At 45.7% G+C, this 22843-nt stretch overlaps 1 protein-coding gene across 2 annotated transcripts in view; it reads right to left on the reverse strand.

Annotated features, from left to right (window-relative positions):
• SHISA9 (shisa family member 9) overlaps positions 1–22843 on the reverse strand; it is a 278951-nt gene that overhangs the window by 8374 nt on the left and 247734 nt on the right. Inside the window, exons 3-4 of one of the 2 annotated variants that reach the window (XM_043560505.1) lie at positions 19116–19271; positions 11414–11461 (exon numbers count right to left, since the gene is read on the reverse strand). In XM_043560505.1, the coding sequence (XP_043416440.1) occupies positions 11414–11461; positions 19116–19271 (204 nt within the window). The remainder of the gene's footprint in view (positions 1–11413; positions 11462–19115; positions 19272–22843) is intronic. The other variant, XM_043560507.1, reaches the window with a different exon arrangement.

The following is a 22843-nucleotide window of genomic DNA, read 5'->3' on the forward strand; positions in this document are numbered from 1 at the left end:
ATAAATGCATTAACCTAATCAGCCCCGATACCTCATGGGCAGATGGCTGACAAGCCAACCAAGAAAAAGATGTGTGAGCCTTTCAACAACATTGGCCCTCTCTAGTTTGATTTTTCTTCATTTAAAAAGAGGAAGAAAGAATGAAAAAGGTGCTTTCCTTCCAATAAGCCTCATTGCCTTGAAGGAACCAAGGCAGTAATATTAAACTGTACCTTCCTCCATCTGTCTCTCCCTTAATTATCAGCAGACACTTGTACAGGTGCAAGGTGGGATAGAGCCTCACTTCCGTGGGGATGGAGAGAGTGAAGGTAAGAACCAGTTTCCACAACATGCTGCACATCTGGGGGTCTCAACATGTGGCCTCCCACCTACCTTCTTTCCCAGAGCCAAAGATGTCTTAAGGAGAGCTTCCTACAGCTCATGACCACTTGGTGATATTCTTAGGTCTCAGGTGATGAATTTAACCTGGTAAGCAATGCCCCAACCAACCTAAGCTTTTGCTATTCCTCACTGGCCCCAGTCTTTGGTCCAAGAATAGGCTGAAAGCAAGTGATAAACCTTCCCATTACACTTAAGAATAAAATCCAAGTTATTTGCAGTGGCCCCAAGGTCTGCGTGACCTGATCTCTGGCTACTTGTCCACCCTTGTCTCTTCCACACTTACTATGAACCCATCACAAAGTGTATTCATTTTCCAGGGCTGCCATAACAAATTACCACAAATTGGGTGGCTTAAAACAACAGAAATTTATTCTTTCACAGATTCCAGAAGTCCGAAAAAAGTCTCAGCAGGGCCATGCTCCCTCTGCAGGCTCTAGGGGGGGATCCTTCCTCACCTCTTCTAGCCTCGGATAGTCGCCACAATCCTTGGTGTTCCTTGCCTTTTGCCTCATTCCAATCTGTGCCTCAAACTCCACCTGGCCATCCCCTGTGTGTGGGTCCATGTGTCCAAATTTCCCTCTTCTTATAAGGACATCAGTCACTGCATTAGGATCCACTTGAATCCAGTATGACCTCACCTTCACTTATTACATCTGCAAAGCCCTTATTTCCCAGGGTGGGGAGACGTTCTAATTTCTGAGTGGTACAGATTTGGAGGGATACTCTTCAACCCAGTTCGCACAGGAGTCCTTTCTGTTCCTGAACACACCAAGCTTTTCTGCATGTCAGAGCCACTGAATTGTGTCCTAGCTGCCCAAAGGCTCTTCTTCTTGGTTGCGTATCTGCAACCCTCTTGTCATTTGGTTCTCTGATCAAAGGACACTTCCTCCTAAAATTCCTCTTGATGACCCAGTCAAAAGAGAGCCCTCTCCACCCCCAGTTTCCCTTGTCACTTCTCCCCATCTTGTATATTCTTAACTCTGTGTCATTTTGTCAAGTTATCTTTCTTAGTTACTTGGGTATTGTCTGTCTACCTTGGCTAGAATATAAGCTCCAATTAGGGTAGAGGCCATTATCAGCTCTGCTCACTACTGTATCTCCAACACCTAGCCCAGTGCCTGACATATAGTAGGGGTACAATGATTCATCTGATGAAGGCAAGGAAGCGCTGGAAATAGTTCACATACCAACAACATTCTCTAGAATATTAGAAATGGGCAGAATGTCTCCTGTTCAGGCCATCTACTGTGTCGTGGTTAATTTTATGTATCAACTAGGATGGGTCCACAGGTGTCTGGATTAATTTTTATTTCTGGGTGTGCCTATGAAGGTATTCCCGGATGTACTCGGTAAAGTAGATTGCCCTCCCCAATGTAGGTGGGAATTACCTAATGTGTTTGGGGATGAAATACAACAAAAATCAGAGGAAGGGAAGATCCATGTCCTTCCTGACTGCCTGGCATTGGTTTTCTGCCCCTGGACTAGGAGAGGCATTGCTTTTCTGCTCCTGGACTGGGAGTTACCCCATAGGCTCCCCGGGTTTTCAAGCCTTCGGACTTGGACTGAAATCACCCCACTGGCTTTCCTGAGTTTCTAGCTTGCAGACAATAGATCATGGGACTTCTCAGCCTCCATAATCACATGAACCGACACCCCATAATAAATCTCCTTTCATATATATAGATATCCTATTTTTCATATATATGAATATTTATAATATTCATATAGATACATACATATATATGAGATTTATTATGGGGAATTGCCTCAATCAAACTGATAATATATATATATATATATATATATATATATATATTATTCATGTGTGATATATAGGAATATATATAAATAATAGGATGTGTATCTGTGTGTCTGTAGTTCAATTTCTCTGGAGAACGCTAATACATAGTCCGCATCATGGAAGACTGACCTGTGCCCTGTGCTTTACAGAAACTTAAGGAATAAGCAGTGGTTAAGTTCCTTTATTTCTGGGGCAGGAGAACCTGGTGCTGCCCAGCTCCATATCCCTGGCCATAGTCTTGCAGAGGCATGACTGCAGAGGAGCAGTTCGTTCAAGGAAGCAAGATGAAGGTGGGTGAAGGAGGCATGGGCTGGTTAGAGACTGCTTCGCTAGAGCAGAAATCTGGCCTCCCTCCCAGCTCCCCCAGTGGTAAACTGAGTAAAAGCTCATCTTTATTAAGTGTGTGCTCTGTCCTAGATACTTGGCTAGGGAATTTGTTAACCCGTGTAATACTCTCAATACAGTACTAAGGTAGGTGCCATCATCAATCCCATTTTATAAATGGGGAAACTGAGGCTACAGAGCTTTGGCAACTTGTCCAAGCGACGATACTGGGATTTGAACCCAGGACACCTGGCCGAATACCAGGTATCCTGGAATTTGTGAATTTGTGGCTACAGCACTCACCACTTCCCTGGTTAGGCTGCCTGCCTTATGGAGAATAGTCTTGTTTCCTTTTGAAGGTTTTATCTGTGGGAAAACATCCCCCTAAACTAAAGAAAATGGAGGGCAGAATGAGAATTAGGCAGAAAAATCACTTTTCTCGATTCCCCCTCTCCAGACATCAGGGGTGGGGGTGTACAGGTAAGTTATCATATTCTCAAGTAAGACATATTCCCATGTCACCATGGGAAGTTTAACAAAGCCCCAAATTCCCTCTTAAGGCAAACTATGTTTATCTTCTTCTTTGAGGTGAGGAGGGAGCTGGGGGTGACATGAGACTCTCCCTGCCAGGTTGTGACTCTTCCAGCATTCAAATTGGCTAGTGCTCAGGTCTTGTGCATCTCTGAGGGGCACTGACCAAAAGCAGACCAGCTGTCCCAGAGCTGGGCTGGAAAGAACCATTCACTTCTCACAGAACTGAGAGAAGACAGAAGTTCCTTCCTCATCACTCAGGGCCAGGCACTCTCCATATTATGTCATGTATCTGGCTCCCACCCCATCCCAAGCCAATGAGGCAGATGTGCTTGCCTGGGCTCTTCACGCTACATCATGCTGATTCCCTCAATGTAGTGGGATATTTTCAGATATTACCCAATATTTCTTTTTCTTGTGGTTCTAGCATCCCCTCCCCATCACCCAGAGAGCAGCAATCAATTTCAGTGATGACAGAGAGCCAAAGTGTTGGTTTTGAATCCTACACCGGGCTCTTGACAGCCATAGCAGAGCCTGAGACTCAAAAGTCAAGGCTTCAGCATTAAATTTCAGGAATTAGAAGGATTAATGAGCAAAAGAAAGAAGTATTAATGAGGCTACACCTTGAAGGATGCAGTGCATCAGGTCTGGAAGAATCTAACGATGTCTGGAAGAACTCCCACCTCATTTTTTGTGACCATAAATTCTTCCTTACAATATGGCGGAAAGAGCCTACCCTTTGAAAGAAGATGGATTTGGGTTCAAATCCCAGGTTTTCCACTTAGAAGCTGGAGACGTTGAGCAAATCACCTGATCTCTCTTAAGGTTACCAACAAAATTGAAAATAAAACAACCAGGGTTACGTGGCAGGAGTGTGAGGGTACCAAAGGGATTCATATACAATAGCAATGTCCTTGCCTCGTAAGTAGGTATTCAACAGACAGTAGCTGCTGTTGCTGTCATTGTTCGAAAGAAAAAGAAACTCACATGGGGATACTAAGACTGACTTTGAAGGGTGCAGTACAGGAATAAAGAAGACAAGGCAGGTTAAAGCACAAACCATCACACATGGCAGAAGGCAGGCCTCCTTAAATGCACATCTCCTGGGAAGGTGTAGCACGTGGTCATTTGTCTCTTGGGTCTCTTTCTACCCTTTTCTCTTGGGCACGTGGCTACCCAGCTCTGAGCTACATTTCCTCACCCTTCTCGGAAGCTCAATTTGGCCATGTAGTTCATCTCTTGCCCACATGAGGTTAGCAAAAGGGATGCACCCAATTTTCCACTTCACCTTACTTGCTTGCAAGAAAATCATTTCCCCTGGGGGTCCTCTCTTCCGCTTCTCATAGCCTATGACAGCCACCAGCTACAACAATGCAGCCGAGCACAATCCGGTAGAGGGTGGTAGAGAAACAGTGTTGGAGGAACCTGGGTCCCCGTGGGACAGTTTGGAGTCAAGCTGCCCCACCAACCACCCCCCACCTCGGGACTATAACAGAGATATACTTCTTTCCCTCAAGCCACTGTATCTGTAGGGACCTTTGGCTCAGTAGGAAAGTATTTGCTTTTTACTTATACAGGAACATTTTCTGGGTCTCTCCTTCTTTTTCCTCCCTCACAAGCTAAATTAAAAAGCAAAAGCGGGGACAGTTCATGTTTAAAAAATACCCAGGTATTTCTCTCTTCTTTTAAAATGCATTCTATAAATCTGTGCAGGTTCCTGAAACTGTCTCAGCAGGCAGAAACAAGAAAGGCAGGAAAAAAGCCTAGCTTCTCAGACAGGAGAGGGCCAGGGAGGAGATGAGAAGGACTGTCTTTATGGTAAATTAGCCCTGTTTCACCTGGTTCTGGGCCTTGCTGAAGAGGCACAAGGAAGAAAAGTCGCATTTGAACCAGGTCCTAATAAAGCTCAGGGCTCCCAGCTTTCTTGAAGTCCTGTGTCTCTCTAAGAAAGAAAATTTTCAAGGGGAGTCCAGGAGCCTGGACCTTTTTTTTTTTTTTTTTTGGTCTTAACCCCGAGGGCTCCCACTGCCTTTGCTGGAGAGGATTCTGAAACAGCGCCTGGCTTGGGCTGTACACCAAAGGTGTCCAGGCTATGCCATGAGCCCCTCTGTTGTGAACTCCAGGCCTCGAACCCTACAGGTCTTTTGTCTTGTCCTTAGGCAGGCCTGCTATGCAGTCACCTCTTTCTGAAAGGCTGTTGAATAAAGATGGGGTCCAGCCATGGCTGCCCACAGAGCCCCCTGCAAAGAATGGTCCTGGATGGAAACTGCATTCATTCATTCATCACCCTTCGATGCATCTCACACTGCTGCTCCAGAGATGGAGATACTTCTTTTCAGAAATTCCTTTGTGTGGTTTATCTTGTGATCAACCTCCCCTCTGGTGAAATTTTATGCAACGGGTTTTTTTTTTTTTAAATTTTTTTAATCTTTATATATTTTTGAGAGAGAGACAGAGCATGAGCTGGGGAGGGGCAGAGACAGAGGGAGACGCAGAATCAGAAGCAGGCTCCAGGCCCTGAGCTGTCAGCACAAAGCCCGACAAGGGGCTCAAAATCATGAAGCGTGAGATCATGACTGGAGCCGAAGTCGGATGCTCAACCGACTGAGCCACCCAGAAGCCCCAAGTTTTTTTTTTTCTTAATGAAACAAATACAGGTTATTATCCTTAATACAATGCACCTCCTTCCAAAATGCTATAGGAAAAGGGCCATCTCAAAGATAATCGTAAGGTTTAGGATCCTATGTTAAATTGATGCATGAATGGCTTCAATTCCTCACCCTTCCCTGTATCCATGCTCTTTTTATGTGACTTTGAAACTCACCCCAAAAGAGGAAGATCTTTTTTTCCCACCAGCGGATTCGGAGTTCATCCATGTGATTAATGAATGGTAGAAGACATGACATAACAGAAGTTTGATAAAGTTCTTTGTATTTCTCTTTTGCATCTATGTCATCGTCATGAGATGTCTAGGCTACCCTCTCTGAGGATGAGACACCTAGAGCAGAGCCAAGTCACCCCAGTCACTCCAGCTAAAACCAGCCTAGATCAGCCAACATCCAGCCACCTCCCAGGTAGATGGGTCAACTCAGCTGAGCAGTGGAGAAACTCCCACGCCAATATAAGTCACTGGTACACAGACACCTAGTCTCAGTAAATGCTGCTAAATAAATGTTAAACCACAAGGTTTGGGGCCACTTGTTATGCAGCATTATTATGGCAAGACTACTGATACAAATACCAATCATTTACTCACCCTACTTCTAGGAAGAGCCCCCTAGGTGGCGCTTTTCAGGTGGGGAATCCACCTGTCTCCTACTGTTGATCCACATGGTTTAGATGACATACCTCTCCACTCTCCCACCCCCAGCTCTTCCCCCAGTGACTACAATCAACCCATTTCATTGCCCTTACTATAGCAATTTGTTCAGAGGTGGGCACGTGACAAGGCAAGCCAATAAGAGCAAAGCCTAGGATCTGTGGTTACAGAGACAGAAGGGCTAAAGAGATCAATGACCCCAACCTTCCATTCTATAGGAGAGAAACTGAAGGGCTCAAGGATACCAAACTAGGTGGAAGCAGCAATGGATCTGGAACACAGGTCTCCTGGACTTCCATGTGCTTAATTTATCCATGTCCCAGCACCTCTTCAGAAAAGACTGCAGGATTCCCTGCAAATGCTATGCCTCACTTCACTTAATAATTTGTTAATAAAACGCATACTGAGTGTCTGTTACCTGCCATGGGTACCATGCAAGATGCCAGCAAAGTTTGGAATGAATAAGATCTAGCTGGCTTAGCCTCTGAGGGGCATATTCTCAAACTAGCATAAAATGTTTACTGCAATCTTACCACGGTGGCCTTTTCTGCAAAGCAGAGAATTTCCCCCATGCCCTATGGGTTCCCAGGAAAGCTCATCAAAACTCCAGTGCTCACTGTGTGCTTTTAAAAGAGGCCATACTTAAGAGCTGGTGGGATTTGATTTTTATTAAAAAAAAATCCCCTCCCTATCCTCCACCTGCTCTGCACCCTCCAGCTCACCAGCAAACCAATAACCCAAATCAGAAAATTGCAAAAGGCTGCATTTCATGAAGTAATGTTCTAAGGTTGCCTTTCCGTGGGTCCTTACCCAAGATGTGCACACCCCGACAGAACTGCAACCCAAATTACATGTTTTCTACTGCTTTGTGCCTTCTGTAGCATCTCTTGGATGAATATTTATTGAGCTGCATCAATATTCTTCAAAAAAAAGAAAGAACTGGAATTTGCTGAGCACCTACTCTGTGCTGGACACGCTCTCAGCCATTTCACTGACACTATCTCACTTAAACCCTCTTAAAGATGGACGAAAAGGCAATATCATCTTTTCCATGTGACAATGGGAACTAAGGCCCAGAGATACTGAGTAATTAGGCCACCAAATTTCTGTGACACAGCTGATGAGTGTCAGGGCAGGACACCAAATCCAAGACTGTCACCTCTAATGTTCCTACTTTCCAGCTGGGGCTCCAGCTCAAACCCTCAATTAAGAAAACAGTTTTATTTCAGCAAACACCAAAAATACTCATGTTTGGAAGAATGCTGGCATGTGGAATTGGCGTTGTAGGGAAAACTGCGTCTAGGGATTGGATCTTGGGAAAGGTAGGTCCACACTTTAGTATATAGAGAATTATCCAGAAGGTGCAGTTACAAAATGAAAAAAAAAAAAAAAGAAAGAAACATGATGAAAAGATGTTGAGGTCCCACATCCAGTGGTTCCAGCTTCTTTGCAATGTGTCCAAAGGATTTTCATTTGTAACAAGCATCTCCACTGATACTGAGTCCAGGTTTTAAGCCATTCTTTGAAGACTGGGTCCGTGTCCTGGGTATGATAGAATTTTCCCGTGTGACTTCGGGCAACCTCATTTATCTCAGGGGACTTGGTTCTCTCATCCATAAAAGCAGAAAGGTTGAATCAGGTGCCTTTTCTTCATTGTCACCATTGCCGTGTATTACCTGTATTACCTCATAACATTCCCCACCCCCCCCAACCCAAACACGACAGGGTGTGGATTTTCATTGCCTCTGCTTTGGAAATGATAGAAATGGGTGTTCAGAGCATGTGAGTGGCTTGTGCAAAAGCATATGGTCTGCTTCTGATCAGAGCCAGAGTGACTATATCACAGTACACAGCACCATGCTGGCATTTTCCCCAAGTTCAGTGCTCCAATGTAGCACTGGACTAAGGGATAGGTCAGGTTCAAACATTCATTTTGCAAATAACCAGGTTTCAAAAGACATGGCTTTGTGCTGATAAGGAAAGTCCACTGGGCTTGAGGGGGTAGTGTCTTCCCAGGTGTACTGTCAACAATTATGCCAGGAGTTCCCAGGGCTGGACACGGGTGGAGTAACAGCAGGGACCACTAGGGGGTGGTGTGCATGAGAAACCTCAGAAAAAATGAATGGCGCGAACCGGTGTGATCTGTTTGCCACGTTCAATCCTGGCAGATATGGTTCACCTCCCAAGGGAATTGTAGATCATGCAGGTGGAAACAGGACACTTGCATCTTTAGGGACCTTGTCTTTTCTTCTAGGCAGCTATCCCTTCCTTCACCAACCTCCCCACATGGCGCGCACCCCTCCTCCTACTCCTCTGCTCCTTCCTGCCCTACGTTCCCAGAGTGGGTTTCTAGCCACATTCATGCCCCTGTATGTGAAGATGTTAACCGCATTTCCTGAAGAGGAGAGAGACCAGACATCAAAAGTGTTTGGGAAATGACGTGGTAGAGTCTGACAGTTTTTGTTACCATGAGATTTTCCAGAGCCTTTAATTTGTTCACCTGGAAAAAGTCATAATGATGCCAGTAATAGCCTTCATGCGGTTACCACTTTCCGTATGTCAGGCACCACACCACGTGTTGTACACTTTACCTTATCTTCACAGCAACCTAGGCAGTGGGTGACAGTCTGGTCTCTGTTGTGCGGATCAGAAAACAGGGACTCAGAGGGGTTGGCTGACTTGCTGAGGGTCACAAGAGTATTGAATGATGAGCCTGATTGTAACCCAGGAGTGTCTGGGGCTAAACCCATCACACCCTGCATGTGTCTCCCTTTTGAAAAGGGAGCGGAATGTGGGAGGTGGAGGCCATCCAAACTCCCCAACCTTGTTATCATGCCTCCTGTAGACTCAGGGTCTGGAGACTGAGTAGAGAACACTAGAGAAAGATGAGTGATGCTAGACGAACTTGGGCCTGGCCAACTCTGAGACACCTTTCCTCATGTAGACTCAGGGTCTGGAGACTGAGTAGAGAACACTAGAGAAAGATCAGTGACTCTACAGGAACTTGGGCCTGGCCAGCTCTGAGACCCCTTTCCTCCCCCCACCCCCAAGATAAGGCAGGATAAATAAAGATGCATTTAACAGGACAGGTGAAATTAGCCCAGTTTGGGTGGAAAAACAGCTTCCAAGCTCTTGCTTTTGACCCATCCTGAAATATTTCCTAAATGCATCAGACAACAATAAACTGATATAAAGACAGGGGTGCTGACTGCCTCTAAATGCTGTCACGGGAATCATAATGGCTTTGTTTTTCACACGGGAGAGAAAAAAAAAGTTTATGCCTCAAATTAGTAGGTCTGTCATGTTCCAAATTGTTTGCCTTTCTAAAAATGGATGTTGACATGTAAACAGTTATTACCTAATGCAAGACCCAAAAATCTGCCTCTCTAAAGGCAACAACTGTGTAGTCAAGGGATCCTTAGCAGACTCGTGGGTCTAAGGCTCTCTCTGTGGATATAGGAATACAGTGCATCCCCTTCCCTTCCATGCTCCCCCCAGAGCTCAGGTTGTTTCTGAGCCACCAAGACCTAGTCAAACTGCCCTCATCAGAACCCTCAGCCCACAGAAAGATCTTTAGAGACCTAACCAGAGGGTGCTAGTTCCCAGCAAGATTTCTCTACTGTGGTGGTTTTCAAAGTGTGGTCCCCAGGCCAGCAGCATCCCCTGGGAACCTGGTGGCAATGTAACTCCTCGGGTCCACCCGAAAGCCCAGTGAATCAGAAGCTCTAGGATGGAGCCCAGGGATTTGGGTTTTAATAATCCTCTGGGGGAGGCTGATGCTGCTCAAGGAGCTGAAATATGAGAACCAGTGAGGGCCCACTGTTCCCTCCTTCCTGCTCACAGGCACACACTCATGACCTTCTACCGTCCCTTGTCTCCCACTTCATTGTCTTCTGTGTTCTCTACGCACCTGGCCCAGGCCACCGCCCACCTGGGTAATCGTAGGAGCCTCCCAGGGCAGCAGGGGACGGGGGGAGGGGGGGCTACCTCCAGGCCATTTGCCCCTAATCCCAGCTCCACTTGAAAACCAAAACTATCGATCAAGAATGCAAAAATGGTTCTGCCAGTATCCTGCCTAGAGCCCTGTGAGGCCTTCTAATTTCCCCAGTCCAAGGTCACTAAACAGTTCTGCCTCCACCGCCTTGGGTCAGTGACATCCTCCCCACTGCCAAATCCAACAAAGCAAATGGAGTGAGAGCAGAAGAAAACAGAGTTTCTCATCTGTTCTGAAAAGAGCTACTCCCATCACACTCAGGTGGGAAATAACCTAGGCATGTGAGTCAGACGGATGCGGGTCCAAACTACAATGCCAGCACTTAGCAGCTGTGGACGTAAGCGAGACACCCTCCCTCAGACGCCCGTGTCCTCATCGCTAATGAGGAAGGACACAGCCTGCATGGCTGGGTCATCAGGGAATTTAGTGACAACATGATGCAAAGGGCCAGCACCCTGTCTGGCACATGGTAGGGAGTGAGGAGATGCTAGCTACCTCCTGGTCCAGCCACCCAGCTGGTTAAACTCACAGACTCCACGTGAAGGACTCCTGATTCTCCCCAGACCGCCTCAGGAAAGCTGAACAGAGCAAAAAGGCTAAATCATCCCCAAGACTTGGAGCCAAGAACCTGACTGTGTTTATCTCTGCCTCACAAGGTGTGTTTTCTCCCCTCCTGCATTAATTCACCTTGTGTTTTGCTAGTTTGCTTGGGTTGCTTTCTGAAAAAAAATAAAATAAAACATTTCCTGGATGTCTTACCTGGATGGTGTCTGATAGGGACATTTTCCTTCAGGCAATGAATATTGAGAAGGGAGGCGGGTAGCACATTCTTCAACAACAGCCCAGAGCACAGACACATCACACACACACACACACACACACACACACACACACACACACGAACACCTACATGCTGGAACTTAGATGGATTTCAGGTCCACTCAATGGGGACACACGTGTGGCACTGGGTCACACACAGACACCAGGACACTTTGTGCTTTCAATGATTAATGTCAAATGTGACAAGACCTAGACAAAAGAGCTAGAAAGAGCCGTACAGTACCTTTTGGTGACTTAAGTGTCGCCACTGCCCAGTCACCATCAGAACTTCCTAAAAAAATAACAATCGAGAGATGCTGATCTGCTGGCCGGCTTCTCGTGTTCGCTGCCCTCACCTGCTGCCGGCCCCAGCCACAGCCTCCAAGGCAGGGGGGGAGCAGGCCTCAGGGGCCCCGGGAACAGGGCGAGAGACCAAACGGGCAAATGTGATTCTGTAGGCACTTCCTTCTGCAGCATCAAGATAACACCCAACAGAGGGTCAGAAGAAGTCCCTTGAAAAAGGCCTAGATGTTTTCAGTTACGTCAGGGAGAGAGAGATTTCTCAGGCAGTGAATCTGGCTCTAAATCTCAACCCTCTAAGAAAGAAAGGGAAATGTGAGTTGCATGAGGTCACTTTTGCTAATGACAACACTTTGTTGACAAGATACATTTGGATCCTGTTTTACTGCAATCCCTCTCCTGAAAAAGTTAGAGGGAAATCCAAGGTTGGGCCAGGCTCTGCAGTGACTGCAACTTTACAGGCTGGGTGGCAGGCCCCCAAGGGGTAGGGACTGTCCATGCACATAATCTGTGTATGAAAATACTGATAGGGCGCCTGGGTGGCTCAGTTGGTTAAGCGTCCGACCTTGGTTCAGGTCATGATCTCAGGGTTTGTGAGTTCGAGACCCACATCGGGCTCTCTGCCCTCAGCACGGAGCCTGCTTTGGATCCTCTGTCTCCCTCTCTCTCTCTGTCCCTCCCCTGACCCTCCCCCTCTCAAAAATAAAAACATTAAAAGAAAAAAGAAAAAAGAAAGAAAAATACTGTTGAATAAATGAATGAATGAACGAACGAACAAATTAAGTTTCTCTGTGAGTCACTTTTCCTAAGGGAGGGAAATACCCCTAAATGCTACAGGATTCAAGTTTGTTATTTAAGCATCACATAATGCTTGGAATTTTGTTTAGAAATCAGTTTCTCTAAGTTGAATTTCATTTCAGGTGTGCCAAATGAGCCCGGGTGATGGTACTTTATTAAGAAAACTCCCTGGTAACCTCTTGTGTAAAGAATGTTAAGAAGGGCAATGGCCACACCCTAAGCCTGTCTTTGTTAGACTTTCTCTGTAAGATTGGATTTTACTCAAAGGGGGGTAAACCTGCTCACGTGTCTGTGCAGCAGCCTCTGTCCATTGGCCAGAGGCCTCACCAATCAGTGTGTGCCATTGGCTCCCCTTTCCTTTCTTAAGAATCTACCTGAAAAGCCCAAGTTCTCAGCATTTTTGCACAATTTCCAGACAGACATCAGGCTGCCAGCTGAGAGGAGTTGCAGGGAACATTCTGTGTGATGTGAAAGATTACAGAGCACAGATCCGGTCTCATTTAAACATTTCTGGTTGGCCTCGTAGGCATGCCAAAGGACGCTCAGATTGCCACATTCCCCCTGCCGATATGAACTCAACACCCTCATTATTCACAACAGAGGGGAAACGAAGGGACAGGAGGGTGAAGAAGTTAAAATTAAGTGAGACCCGCCCAGGTTCATTGACATCTGGAAATAGTGATGTGGCCCCAAATCTTCCTGTGTGGGTGGACACAAGACTGCCTGAGTCACTGAGTCACGGACGCCAAACAGGTCATTACCCCTAAGCCAAGTTCATCACTTGAAGACAGGAACCATGCCATGCAAGGCAGGGCTTAGCTCTGGCAAGGTGGTAACAAGTTCTCTTTCATAAATCCACTGAAAATAAGGACACTTAATCAGGTAGCACACAGGCTTCCAAATATACACGTAAGGTCCCACTACATGCTTGGTGCCACTACCCCTGACATTAGATAAATATTTATTGGGTGGAAAAACTTCAACACTTATTAAAGGGAGATGAATCAAAGGCGGTGAGAGGAAACAAACGTGAGGTAGCTTTCTGGGTGATGAAATATTTCTTATCCTTACTGGGATGTTTGTTATCCTAGAGTATGTGTCTTTCAACAATCATGCCACTGTAAAATTATGATCTGCAGATTTCACTACATGTAAATTTTACCTTATCTGCAGTATACCTTAAATATATTATACCTCAATTATACTCAGCACCATGGGAAAACTTTAAACTTCAAACAAAGAAAGATAACTCAATATAAATAATCCTCCCTCCAAAAAAGAGGGGAAGGTGCTCTCCCATTTTTTTTTTTTTTTTGGGTCTGGTTATAGCCTTCTGATGCCAGAAATTGCCCTCTGGAAGATGGAATCATGTCATGGAAAGAACACAGGATTCTGAATCAGGTAATCCTGAATGTGATTCTTGCCTCTGCCATTTACTGGAAGACGCTGGGAAAATTGCTTAATTTCACCTGCCAAAATTGCTTAATTTCATCTGCCAAAGATTGGGAACAATACCTCCCTCAGAGGTATAGTGTTTTGAGACTTCAATGATGTTAGCCCTCTTCTTGCCATAACTTAAAAAAAAAAAATTAAACACGCAGAGGTCAATCCATGGCTGAGGTCTCATGCATCAGGTAGGTTTCTCACGCATGACTCGTACAGCAAGATGAAAGAGGAAATTCCTGCCATGTTGAAGTGTACTGTTGTGGTTTTAAACAGTGCCATTGGAAAATGGAACAGGATTCTGGCAAGAGCCCCTTGTCTGTCAAATAGCAACAAAGAAAATATCTTCTTAATAAAATTTTAATGTAAAAATGAAGGCACCATGGCACTTTATCAATAATGCTGGTACACCCTGTCTCTTTCTCTCACTGAGAAGCCAGGGTTGCAATGAAGCATCTAAAGGGCATGTAGGTCAATGAGAAAGAATGAAATCCTGCCATCTGCAGCAATGTGGATGGAACTGGAGGGTATTATGCTAAGTGACATAAGTCAGGCAGAGAAAGATATCATATGTCTTCATTACTCATATGTGGAACTGGAGAAACTTAACAGAAGACCATGGGAGAGGGGAAGGGGGAAAAATTGTTACAAACAGAGAGGGAGGGAGACAAACCATATGAGACTCTTAAATACAGAGCACAAACTGAGGTTGATGAGGGTGGGGGAGTGGGGGAGAGGGGAAAATGGGGGATGGGCATTGAGGAGGGCACGTGTTGGGATGAGCATGGGGTGTTGTATGTAAGCGATAAATCATGGGAATCTACTCCCACAACCAAGAGCACACTGTATACACTGTATGTTAGCCAACTTGACAATAAATTATATTAAATAAATAAATAAGTAGATAAAATTATAAAATAATAAAATAAAATAAATGTGGTCAGTAGTTTAAGTCTTATGTGCCTAGAGGAAAAAACTGGACATGGGGCCAAGAGGCGATAAATGCTAATGCGTAGTCAATTTTCTGTATGCAAGGTCCATCAGAAATTACGTGAAAGTGTGGTCTTTTTCCAGCTCTGGAGGCAGGAACCACCCCCCTCTGAACCAGCAGGTAAGCCTTCTGGACATTTTCCCAAACACCTCTGTCCTGTCAACATTGCCTATGAAGAACCATAAAGTGGGTTCTTCACATCGTAACTACCCATCAAACTGGCGGCTCAAGCCAGGGAACTCGTGTGCTTAACGGAGACTTCAGGTTACATTTCGACTCAATCTACCACAAGACACACTTTTTGTCTTCAGTCTTGGTGGAGGATGGAACTACAACGTTTAAATCCTCAGTTGTAACTTAGGAAGGAGAGTCAGTTGGAGGAGACTAGGAATCTTTTTTTAATGGATTGTAGTAGCCATATGTCTGGATCTTCGTCATTCAGGAGATACGGGGCAGTAAACAGGTTTTGCTGACTGCTGGTCCTTAGAACGGCTCAAAAACGTCATTTGCTGTTTTGCTTGCTTGTTTGTTTTATCAGATCCTCAGTGTGAGTTAGCTTCCTTGTATGTCTTTCCCATCAAACCGGAATAAACTCTCCCTCCCTCAAAATGACACCTGAGCCACTGCATGTTAATCAAGGCATCAGTATATCTTGGAGATCTGAGGAAAAATATGGCCAACAAACAACTCTGGTCTGGAGCCTTTAATATGTTCCAGTATTACTGAGGTTGACTGTATGTCAGGCTAAGCACATTCTGTGCAATGTATCACTGAATCTACCCAACAAACCATCAGCTCCGTATTGTTATTATCTCCATTTTACAGAGGGGGGAAACTGAGACCTGAGGAGGTTAAGTTATTTCAGAAAGAGCCTGAAAATATCTAGTGAGATCTTAAACTCCGTCCCGACCAGCGGCAGAGGCCATGCCATGTTCCACCATCTTGCTGATCATCTCATGCTCCTGACTTGATGTGGTACTCACCATATGCTCTAATTCACTAATTTTACAAAAACTTATTGGGAGCACTTGTAAGTTCCCAGCATGGTATTAGGTGCTGGGGATGCACTGATGAATGGGACAGACTTGGTTCATGCCTCAATGGGACCTACAATCAAGGGACACCAGATTAAATGTCTAACATAAATGAATGAATGAATGAATGAATGAAACAAATGATAATCCAACCCTATCATACCTCCTTGTACAAAATCTGATGAAGTTTAGCTGCTAACATTTCCCTAATGTGTGCTAATCTTTTGCTGACACTTGGGCAGTGAACCCCTTGGGAACAGAGAACATTGTGTACTCACATGCTATATCCCTGAACTGTAGAAAGAAAAGAGCTCTCTTTAAACATCAATGAGTGTGTTGGGGTGCCTGGGTGGCTCAGTCAATCAAGCGTCTGACTTTGGCTCATGATCTCATGGTTTGCAGGTTCGAGCCCTGCATCAGGCTCTGTGCTGACGGCTCAGAGCCTGGAGCCTGCTTTGGATTCTGTGTCTCTCTCTCTCTGCCCCTCCTCCTTTCACACTCTCTCTCTTTCTGAAAAATAAATAAACACTAAAAAAATTTTTTAACATTAATGAGTGTGATTTCAACAAGCAAATAAAGTAAAATAAAATATAAAATAAAATAAAATAAAATAAAATAAAATAAAATAAAATAAAATAAAATAAAAGTACCAACAGTTACCACTCTTTTCTCTCTGGAGTTGGCAGTGAATGGATGGGACATATTTAATGGCCCACAGTATTCTAATAACTAGAATGAGTAGAATTGTTTCATTTTCTATTTTAAAATTTCCTCGCTTTTCATTCCTCATTTTTCACATGAAGAAGCTGAGGTCAGAGAGTTTCAGTGACTGCGTGAAACTACCCCATGTTCTGGATATTAAAGCCACCAAGAGAAATTTATTTTCCAGGGGTATTTTTGAACCTGGCAGTTAACCCTAAAGGCTGTCCAAGTCCTTCCTTCTTTACCAGGAATTTTTAGAAAATGCATCTGCTTATCGAAGGCTGCAGAACTCTCAAAGGAAAAAAAATTTTAAACAACTTCTCTCCTGGGTGGTAATGATTTTGCTAATGAAATGCGTTTCATCATCCGCACACACATCATGGTGTGAATTATGCCTTAATAAAGAACCTTTCGAAGAGCACTTAGCCCAGGATCTGCATTTCATTTGTGCAGGCAGATGCTGGACACGTGGGTAACCCATTGGGTCAGGCAGTCCTTTAATTTGCTCCTCCCTGGAGAGTCACAAGACCATCGGTGACTCAGGTAAAGTCTGTGAACTCCCACAACAAGCAGAGAGGAAGGACAGAGAAGAAGAGTGGCACATCAACCATATCCAGGATGGAGGAGAGTTCTTTATGTAAGATCCTTCAGAGTTTTCTAGAAGATTAGGGGTGCTTCCTTACAACTGAGCTATGATTGGACTCATGCCAAAGACAAGCACAATCATTCATTCAGTAAACACTACAGAACTTTATGGAAGTTCTTTATGGAAGAAAGGGTTACTTAAGAAGGGCAAAACGAAATGGAATTCTAAATGCACTGTAGACATGTGCTATGGGCAGGATCTCTGTACAAATCCGAGGGAAAAATCAAGGAGCATTGTGGGAATATCCATCTATGATTCACCCAAATAACAACTGGGTTTGGAGGGGGGACAAGACACCAGGCCTAAGCTGAAGAAATAAGTTGTTTAGGGGAATGTAACCAGTTCAAAGGGAAAAGGATGTCTGGGTTGATTTTTTTTTAATGCCAAAAGAAGAATCAAATGGAACTGGCAAATGCCATTTGTCACCTAAAGGCAAGGCTCAGGAAGGGGGCAGGAAGGGGCAGGGCACCACACAGTGTATGAAGGCTTCCATAGCTACATTGGTGTAGATGCCCTGACTCCTTCTCTCCTAGGCAACAGCCTGCAGCTCTTTCTCCTAATATTTGAGTCTACTTAAACACGCTCAGGATGCATACGCTGTGCAAACACGCGATCTGGAATGGGGGGAATCTGTGGTCATGGGGTGTGTATAAGGGCTGAGTTCGGTGCAGAAACTCAACATGCAACACAGGAACTGGTATATGAGTTCTTGCAGGGCTTGGGATTTGGAAAAGCCTGTGTCAGTCTGCTCAGCCTGCGCCCTTGGGGTTAGAAATCTGGTCTGCCCATCTTTGAGGGACTCCATCTGGAAGCCCTAGGAGACGGGGAGACATGAATTCCTAAAGATATTTGTGATTCAAATGCTTGCGGAGTTCCTAGTATGTGCCTGGCCCTCTGCCGAGCCACCAAGATGCTTTGTGCCTCCGATGTTTGGAGACCATGGTCACCTCCAGCATCACAGACACGTCACAGCGTCCGGGCTTTGGTTTCTGGTGTCCGTTTGTAATGGAATTAAGATATCAGACACAGGAATCAATCAGCAAACACCTCCCATCCCATATCTCTGATGAGGGGCGTGGTTGCGAGGGAAGGAATGAAGACAAGTAGCTGATAATAAAAGCAAGCAGGTGGCCTGTGAGTCCATCTGCCCAAAGTGTGACTTTGCTGTGGCTGCTGCTTCCATCCGATAGAACTCCTGCCCACGCGGTTCGTTCGGAAGCCCGGGACACCATCATATGTGACGCTCCCTCATGTGTGAGCTGGGGAAAGGGACTAACGGAGGAGCAGGGCAGGGGGAAGCTAGCAGCGGGAGGATAGGCTCTGGAGTAATAAAAATCCACAGGCTGCTTGATTTGGACCAAGGTAAAGGAAACTCCTTGAGTCTTAGTTTCCTGATCTGAAAACTGGGATAATAATTGTGCCCTCCTCTTTGGACCACTGTGAGAAAAAGAGGCAGGATGTATAAAATGTCCCGTGCAATCGATAAGAACTTGATCAGAACTTAGCACAAGCTCCAGGCTGTGTGCCCAATCCGGAAGAGCAGAAGCGTTCCACTTACTGAATTCACAGAGACGGGGTGACTGCGGGGTGATGGATGCTACCTCCTACAGGGCAAGACACTCGGACACCGGGTGTCCTGGATTCTATGTCCTGGGGATTCACTAGGGCAGATGGTGGACGACGAAGGGGCTGAGGTGTCTGTGGGTCCAAATAAGCCTCCAGGCACCCTCTGTCCCGGGAAACAGCCCCCACACGTGTCCCTCGCCCCCCCCCCCCCCGCCCCACGTGACTAGTCATAGGGAAAGCAGCTGTTTCACAGTAACCTGGGCCCCAGGTAGAGACATCAAGAATATGTGTGAGAGAGACAGAGAAGGAGATAGAGGAAAAGATGGACAGACAGAGACAGAGTTCAGGAGACGAGAAGAAGGAAAAGAAAACGAGAAGTAGAACGAAAGAGAGGAGCAGAAAAACCAGTTGGGGGGTGGGGAGAGAAAAGTACAGAAAAGCAGGGGAGAAAGAGAACAGCACTTACCAACCGCCTTCAGGGAGGCATATTTGTTGAGCTCTTTGCCCGGCGGCTGCTGCTCGTAGGGATTAGAGATCTGGCCCAGGCTGGGGTAGGAATGCGGATGGCCCATCTGCTGGAGCAAAGGGGAGGTGGGCACCGCGTTGTTCATCTGCGTAGCATCTGCAAGCAAGATAACAGGGGGTGGTTACAGACGGGGCGGGACCTTCCTCCCATGCAAAGCAACCCACCCTCGCAGGGTCCCAAACGCCCACCCTCCTGGGGACACAAGAGCGAGAGCAGCAGGGGATGGGTGAATAAAGGGCAAAGGGTGCGCCTAGAACTTTTCATCTCCCCCTGAAATGGATGTGTTAAGGTCCCTACCATTGCAGGGGCTATTTCTGTTATTAAAACTATAGGGGTGCCCGGGTGGCTCAGCTGGTTGAACGTCCAAATTTGGCTCAGGTCACGCTCTCACGGTTCGTGAGTTGGAGCCCCACATCGGGCTCACAGAGCCCGCTTCGGATTCTCTGTCCCCCTCTCTGTCTGCCCCTCCCCCAATCTCGTGCTCTCGCTCAAAAATGAAGGAACATTAAAAAATAAACTATATACAGATGATTAACTTCAGTAACAGTCAAGGAAATGCAAGTCAGAACAATGACGAGAAGCCGTTCCTTCGCCAAGAGATTGGCAAACATTGAGTAAGAGGGGGGAGGTACACCGATAGTCGTAAAGATGTGGGAAGTTGTGTGGTCTCATCAACTCATGGTGGGCACGCAATTTGCCATATTTGCGGAAAGGAACATGACAGTGTGCCTTAGAATGTAAAGTGAGTGCATATTTTGACCAAACAATACCACTTCTAGGGAATGAGCCTACAGAAATGACATCAGAATACATGGATATTTGTTCAGAGATGTTCTCTGCACCATTGTCTATGAGGTGAAATATATGCACACACACAAACAACATGAGCTCCTAAAAATATGGGAATTCTTGGGGGCACCTGGATGGCCCATGTGACTCTTGATTTCAGCTCAGCTCATGATCCCAGGGTCATGGGATCGAGCCCTGAGTTGGACTCTGCTTAGAGTATGGACCCTGCTTAAGATTCTCCTTCCCTCCCTCTCTCTCCCTCTGCCCCTCTCCCCTACTTTATCTCTTATCTTTCTCAAAAAAAACCCATATGGGAATTATTAAATTATTGTACATTCATATTACATACACAATCTGTACATGCATATAATGGGATATCATGCAGCTTTAAAAAAAAGTGTTTAAAATCAAGTTAAACTCTGGGGCACCAGGGTGGCTCAGCCAGTTAAGTCCAGCTCTTGGCTTCAGCTCAGGTCATGATCTCACAGTTTCACGAGTTCAAGCCCTGTATCAGGCTCTGCGCTGACAACTTGGGATTCTCTCTCTCTCCCTCTTTCTGCCCATCCCACACTCGCACTGTCTCTGTCTCTCAAAAAATAAATAAATAAACTTAAAAAAAATCTTATAGAAAGATGTGTTAACTCTACACCTGTCAACCTGGATAGTTCCTTGGGGCTTATACTGTTAAGGAGGGAAAAAGAAAATGAGAAAGTAATGCAAATAATACAGCATTTTTGGTAAAGAAAATCTGTGTGTGTTGTAATTTGCAAAGACAGAAAAAAAATATGTAAAGACACATGAGCAGAATATTGACTACGTAGAGGAAATGGAATTCACCTGGAGAGGTTCAAGAAGTTGGCTCCGAAGGAATATTCTCTGAGCTGAGACCCAGAAATCCAGATGTGAGTTAAATGTGGGAGGAGGTGGAGGGCAGTAGAAGCATGTGCCGGGCACGTGCAGAAGAGGGGAGAGGGAGGAGGTGGGGCTGAACAGGCCTGCAGGGCTCACGATGCCTTGTGCAGGGTTTCTGTGTCACCCTGAGAGCAGTGGGAGGGAGGGGGCAAGCTCAGATGAGGCACGGAGTCCAGAAGAGGGGGGTTATTGCTCAGTTTCAGGCAGGAAGTGGAGATTGTCTCCAGGTACATGAAGCACTCGTGCAGATCCAAATAAACATGGCGGTGGATGCTGATGCTGCTTTGAAAGATCCCCTTTACCTGGCATATGTGCCCATTTCCCAGCTGCTCTGGAGGGGACTCACAGCTCAGAGCTGGCCCTAGCACCCACTAAGTTATTCTCAGGAACCACCACTCTGGGTTTCGGGTGCTTCATGAACCTCACCCTCAACACCTGAGGTGGCTGGCCACCAGTGTCTGGCTGGCTGACACTAAGGTGCGCAGACCGGCCCCTTGCCTCAAGGTGTGGATAGCTTTATGGACCAATGGATGCTCCAGAGCTCCCAGGGTTTGGAACAAGGGACAGCGTTTTTTTGGGTAAAGGGACAAAACTGTAAATAATTCAGTCTTTATGGGCCACACAGTCTCATTAGGAATACTCTCAACTCCACCCTTGTATCAAGAAAGCAGACACAGACATTATGTCAAATAATGGGTGTGGCTGTATGTCAATAAAACTTAATTTATCAAAACAGGTAGCTGCTAGATTCGATTCAAGGGACATAATTTGACTAACCCTGGTCCAGACTTTACCTGAGACTGACACCCCCATCCGTGTGAGACTCCTTCATCTTACCTATTTTGTTTCCCTCACAACCTGAGAAGGGCGAGCGTGCGTGCGTGCGTGTGTGTGTGTGTGTGTTGAAGAGCACTCCCTCAGAGTATTATACACCTGAACCCCCTCTCTGAAGTGCTGCTTCTAGACAAGTCAACCCATGACTTCTCTACACGTTATACCCCATGACGTATATGGAATGCTTGCCTTTAGAAACCAATAAACCCAAATGGAAAGAGACAGGGATACCACAGCTGAGACACAGAGATAAGAACATTTTTATCACTGCACAAGCACACAACCCCAAATGCGTAATGGGGATGTGACCAAACATATGCCATGTCGCCCAGCCTCTGCTGGCATGTGAGAAAGTGGGTGTATCCTTCTGCCATAATAGCATTTTGGCTGCGATTCAGCTGGGTCCAGAAGGCTCAAGATAACAAAATAATGGAAATAGGGCTGCATAAGGCCTAGCATTTGTTATGGTGTGGACCCCGAGATCGTCTGACATCTTCCTCTCCAGAGCCACCTGCTAGGGAGGTCAACTTCATCTCGGCACGTCAGGCCAGACATGTTTTGTGCCCAAATGCTGGTCTGGTGGGAGCACTTACTATAAACTCTCAATGTTTGCTGTTTTTTTTGGGGGGGGGGCGGCTCACACTGTATCTTCTTTAATGGACAGCTACTATTTTTGTGTCTTCAGAACCGCCACTTCCTTCTACATCCTGCTTCATCTGAATTTGGGTCATGTGATGAGCTGCCAATTACGGTGACTGTCTTAGTCTGGGTTTTCCCAGAAGTCACTGAAATAAGGATCCAAGTATGAGCATATCTGGGGGGGGGGTGCTCTCAGGAATACTGTAGAAAAGGAGTAAGGGTGGCACAAAAACAGACACTCAGATCAATGGAACAGAAGAGAGGACCCAGAAATGGACTCACAAACGTATGGACAACTAATCTTTGACAAAGCAGGAAAGAATATCCAATGAAATAAAGACAGTCTTTGCAGCAAGTGGTTCTGGGAACACTGAACTGCGACGTGCAGAAGAATGAACCTGACCACTTTCTTACACCATACAGAAAAATAAACTCAAAATGGATGAAAGACCTAAATGTAAGACATGAAACCATCTGAATCCTCGAGGAGAAAG

This window comes from Prionailurus bengalensis, chromosome E3 (assembly GCF_016509475.1).
Source record: "Prionailurus bengalensis isolate Pbe53 chromosome E3, Fcat_Pben_1.1_paternal_pri, whole genome shotgun sequence".
NCBI classification, from domain to species: Eukaryota; Metazoa; Chordata; class Mammalia; order Carnivora; family Felidae; genus Prionailurus; species Prionailurus bengalensis.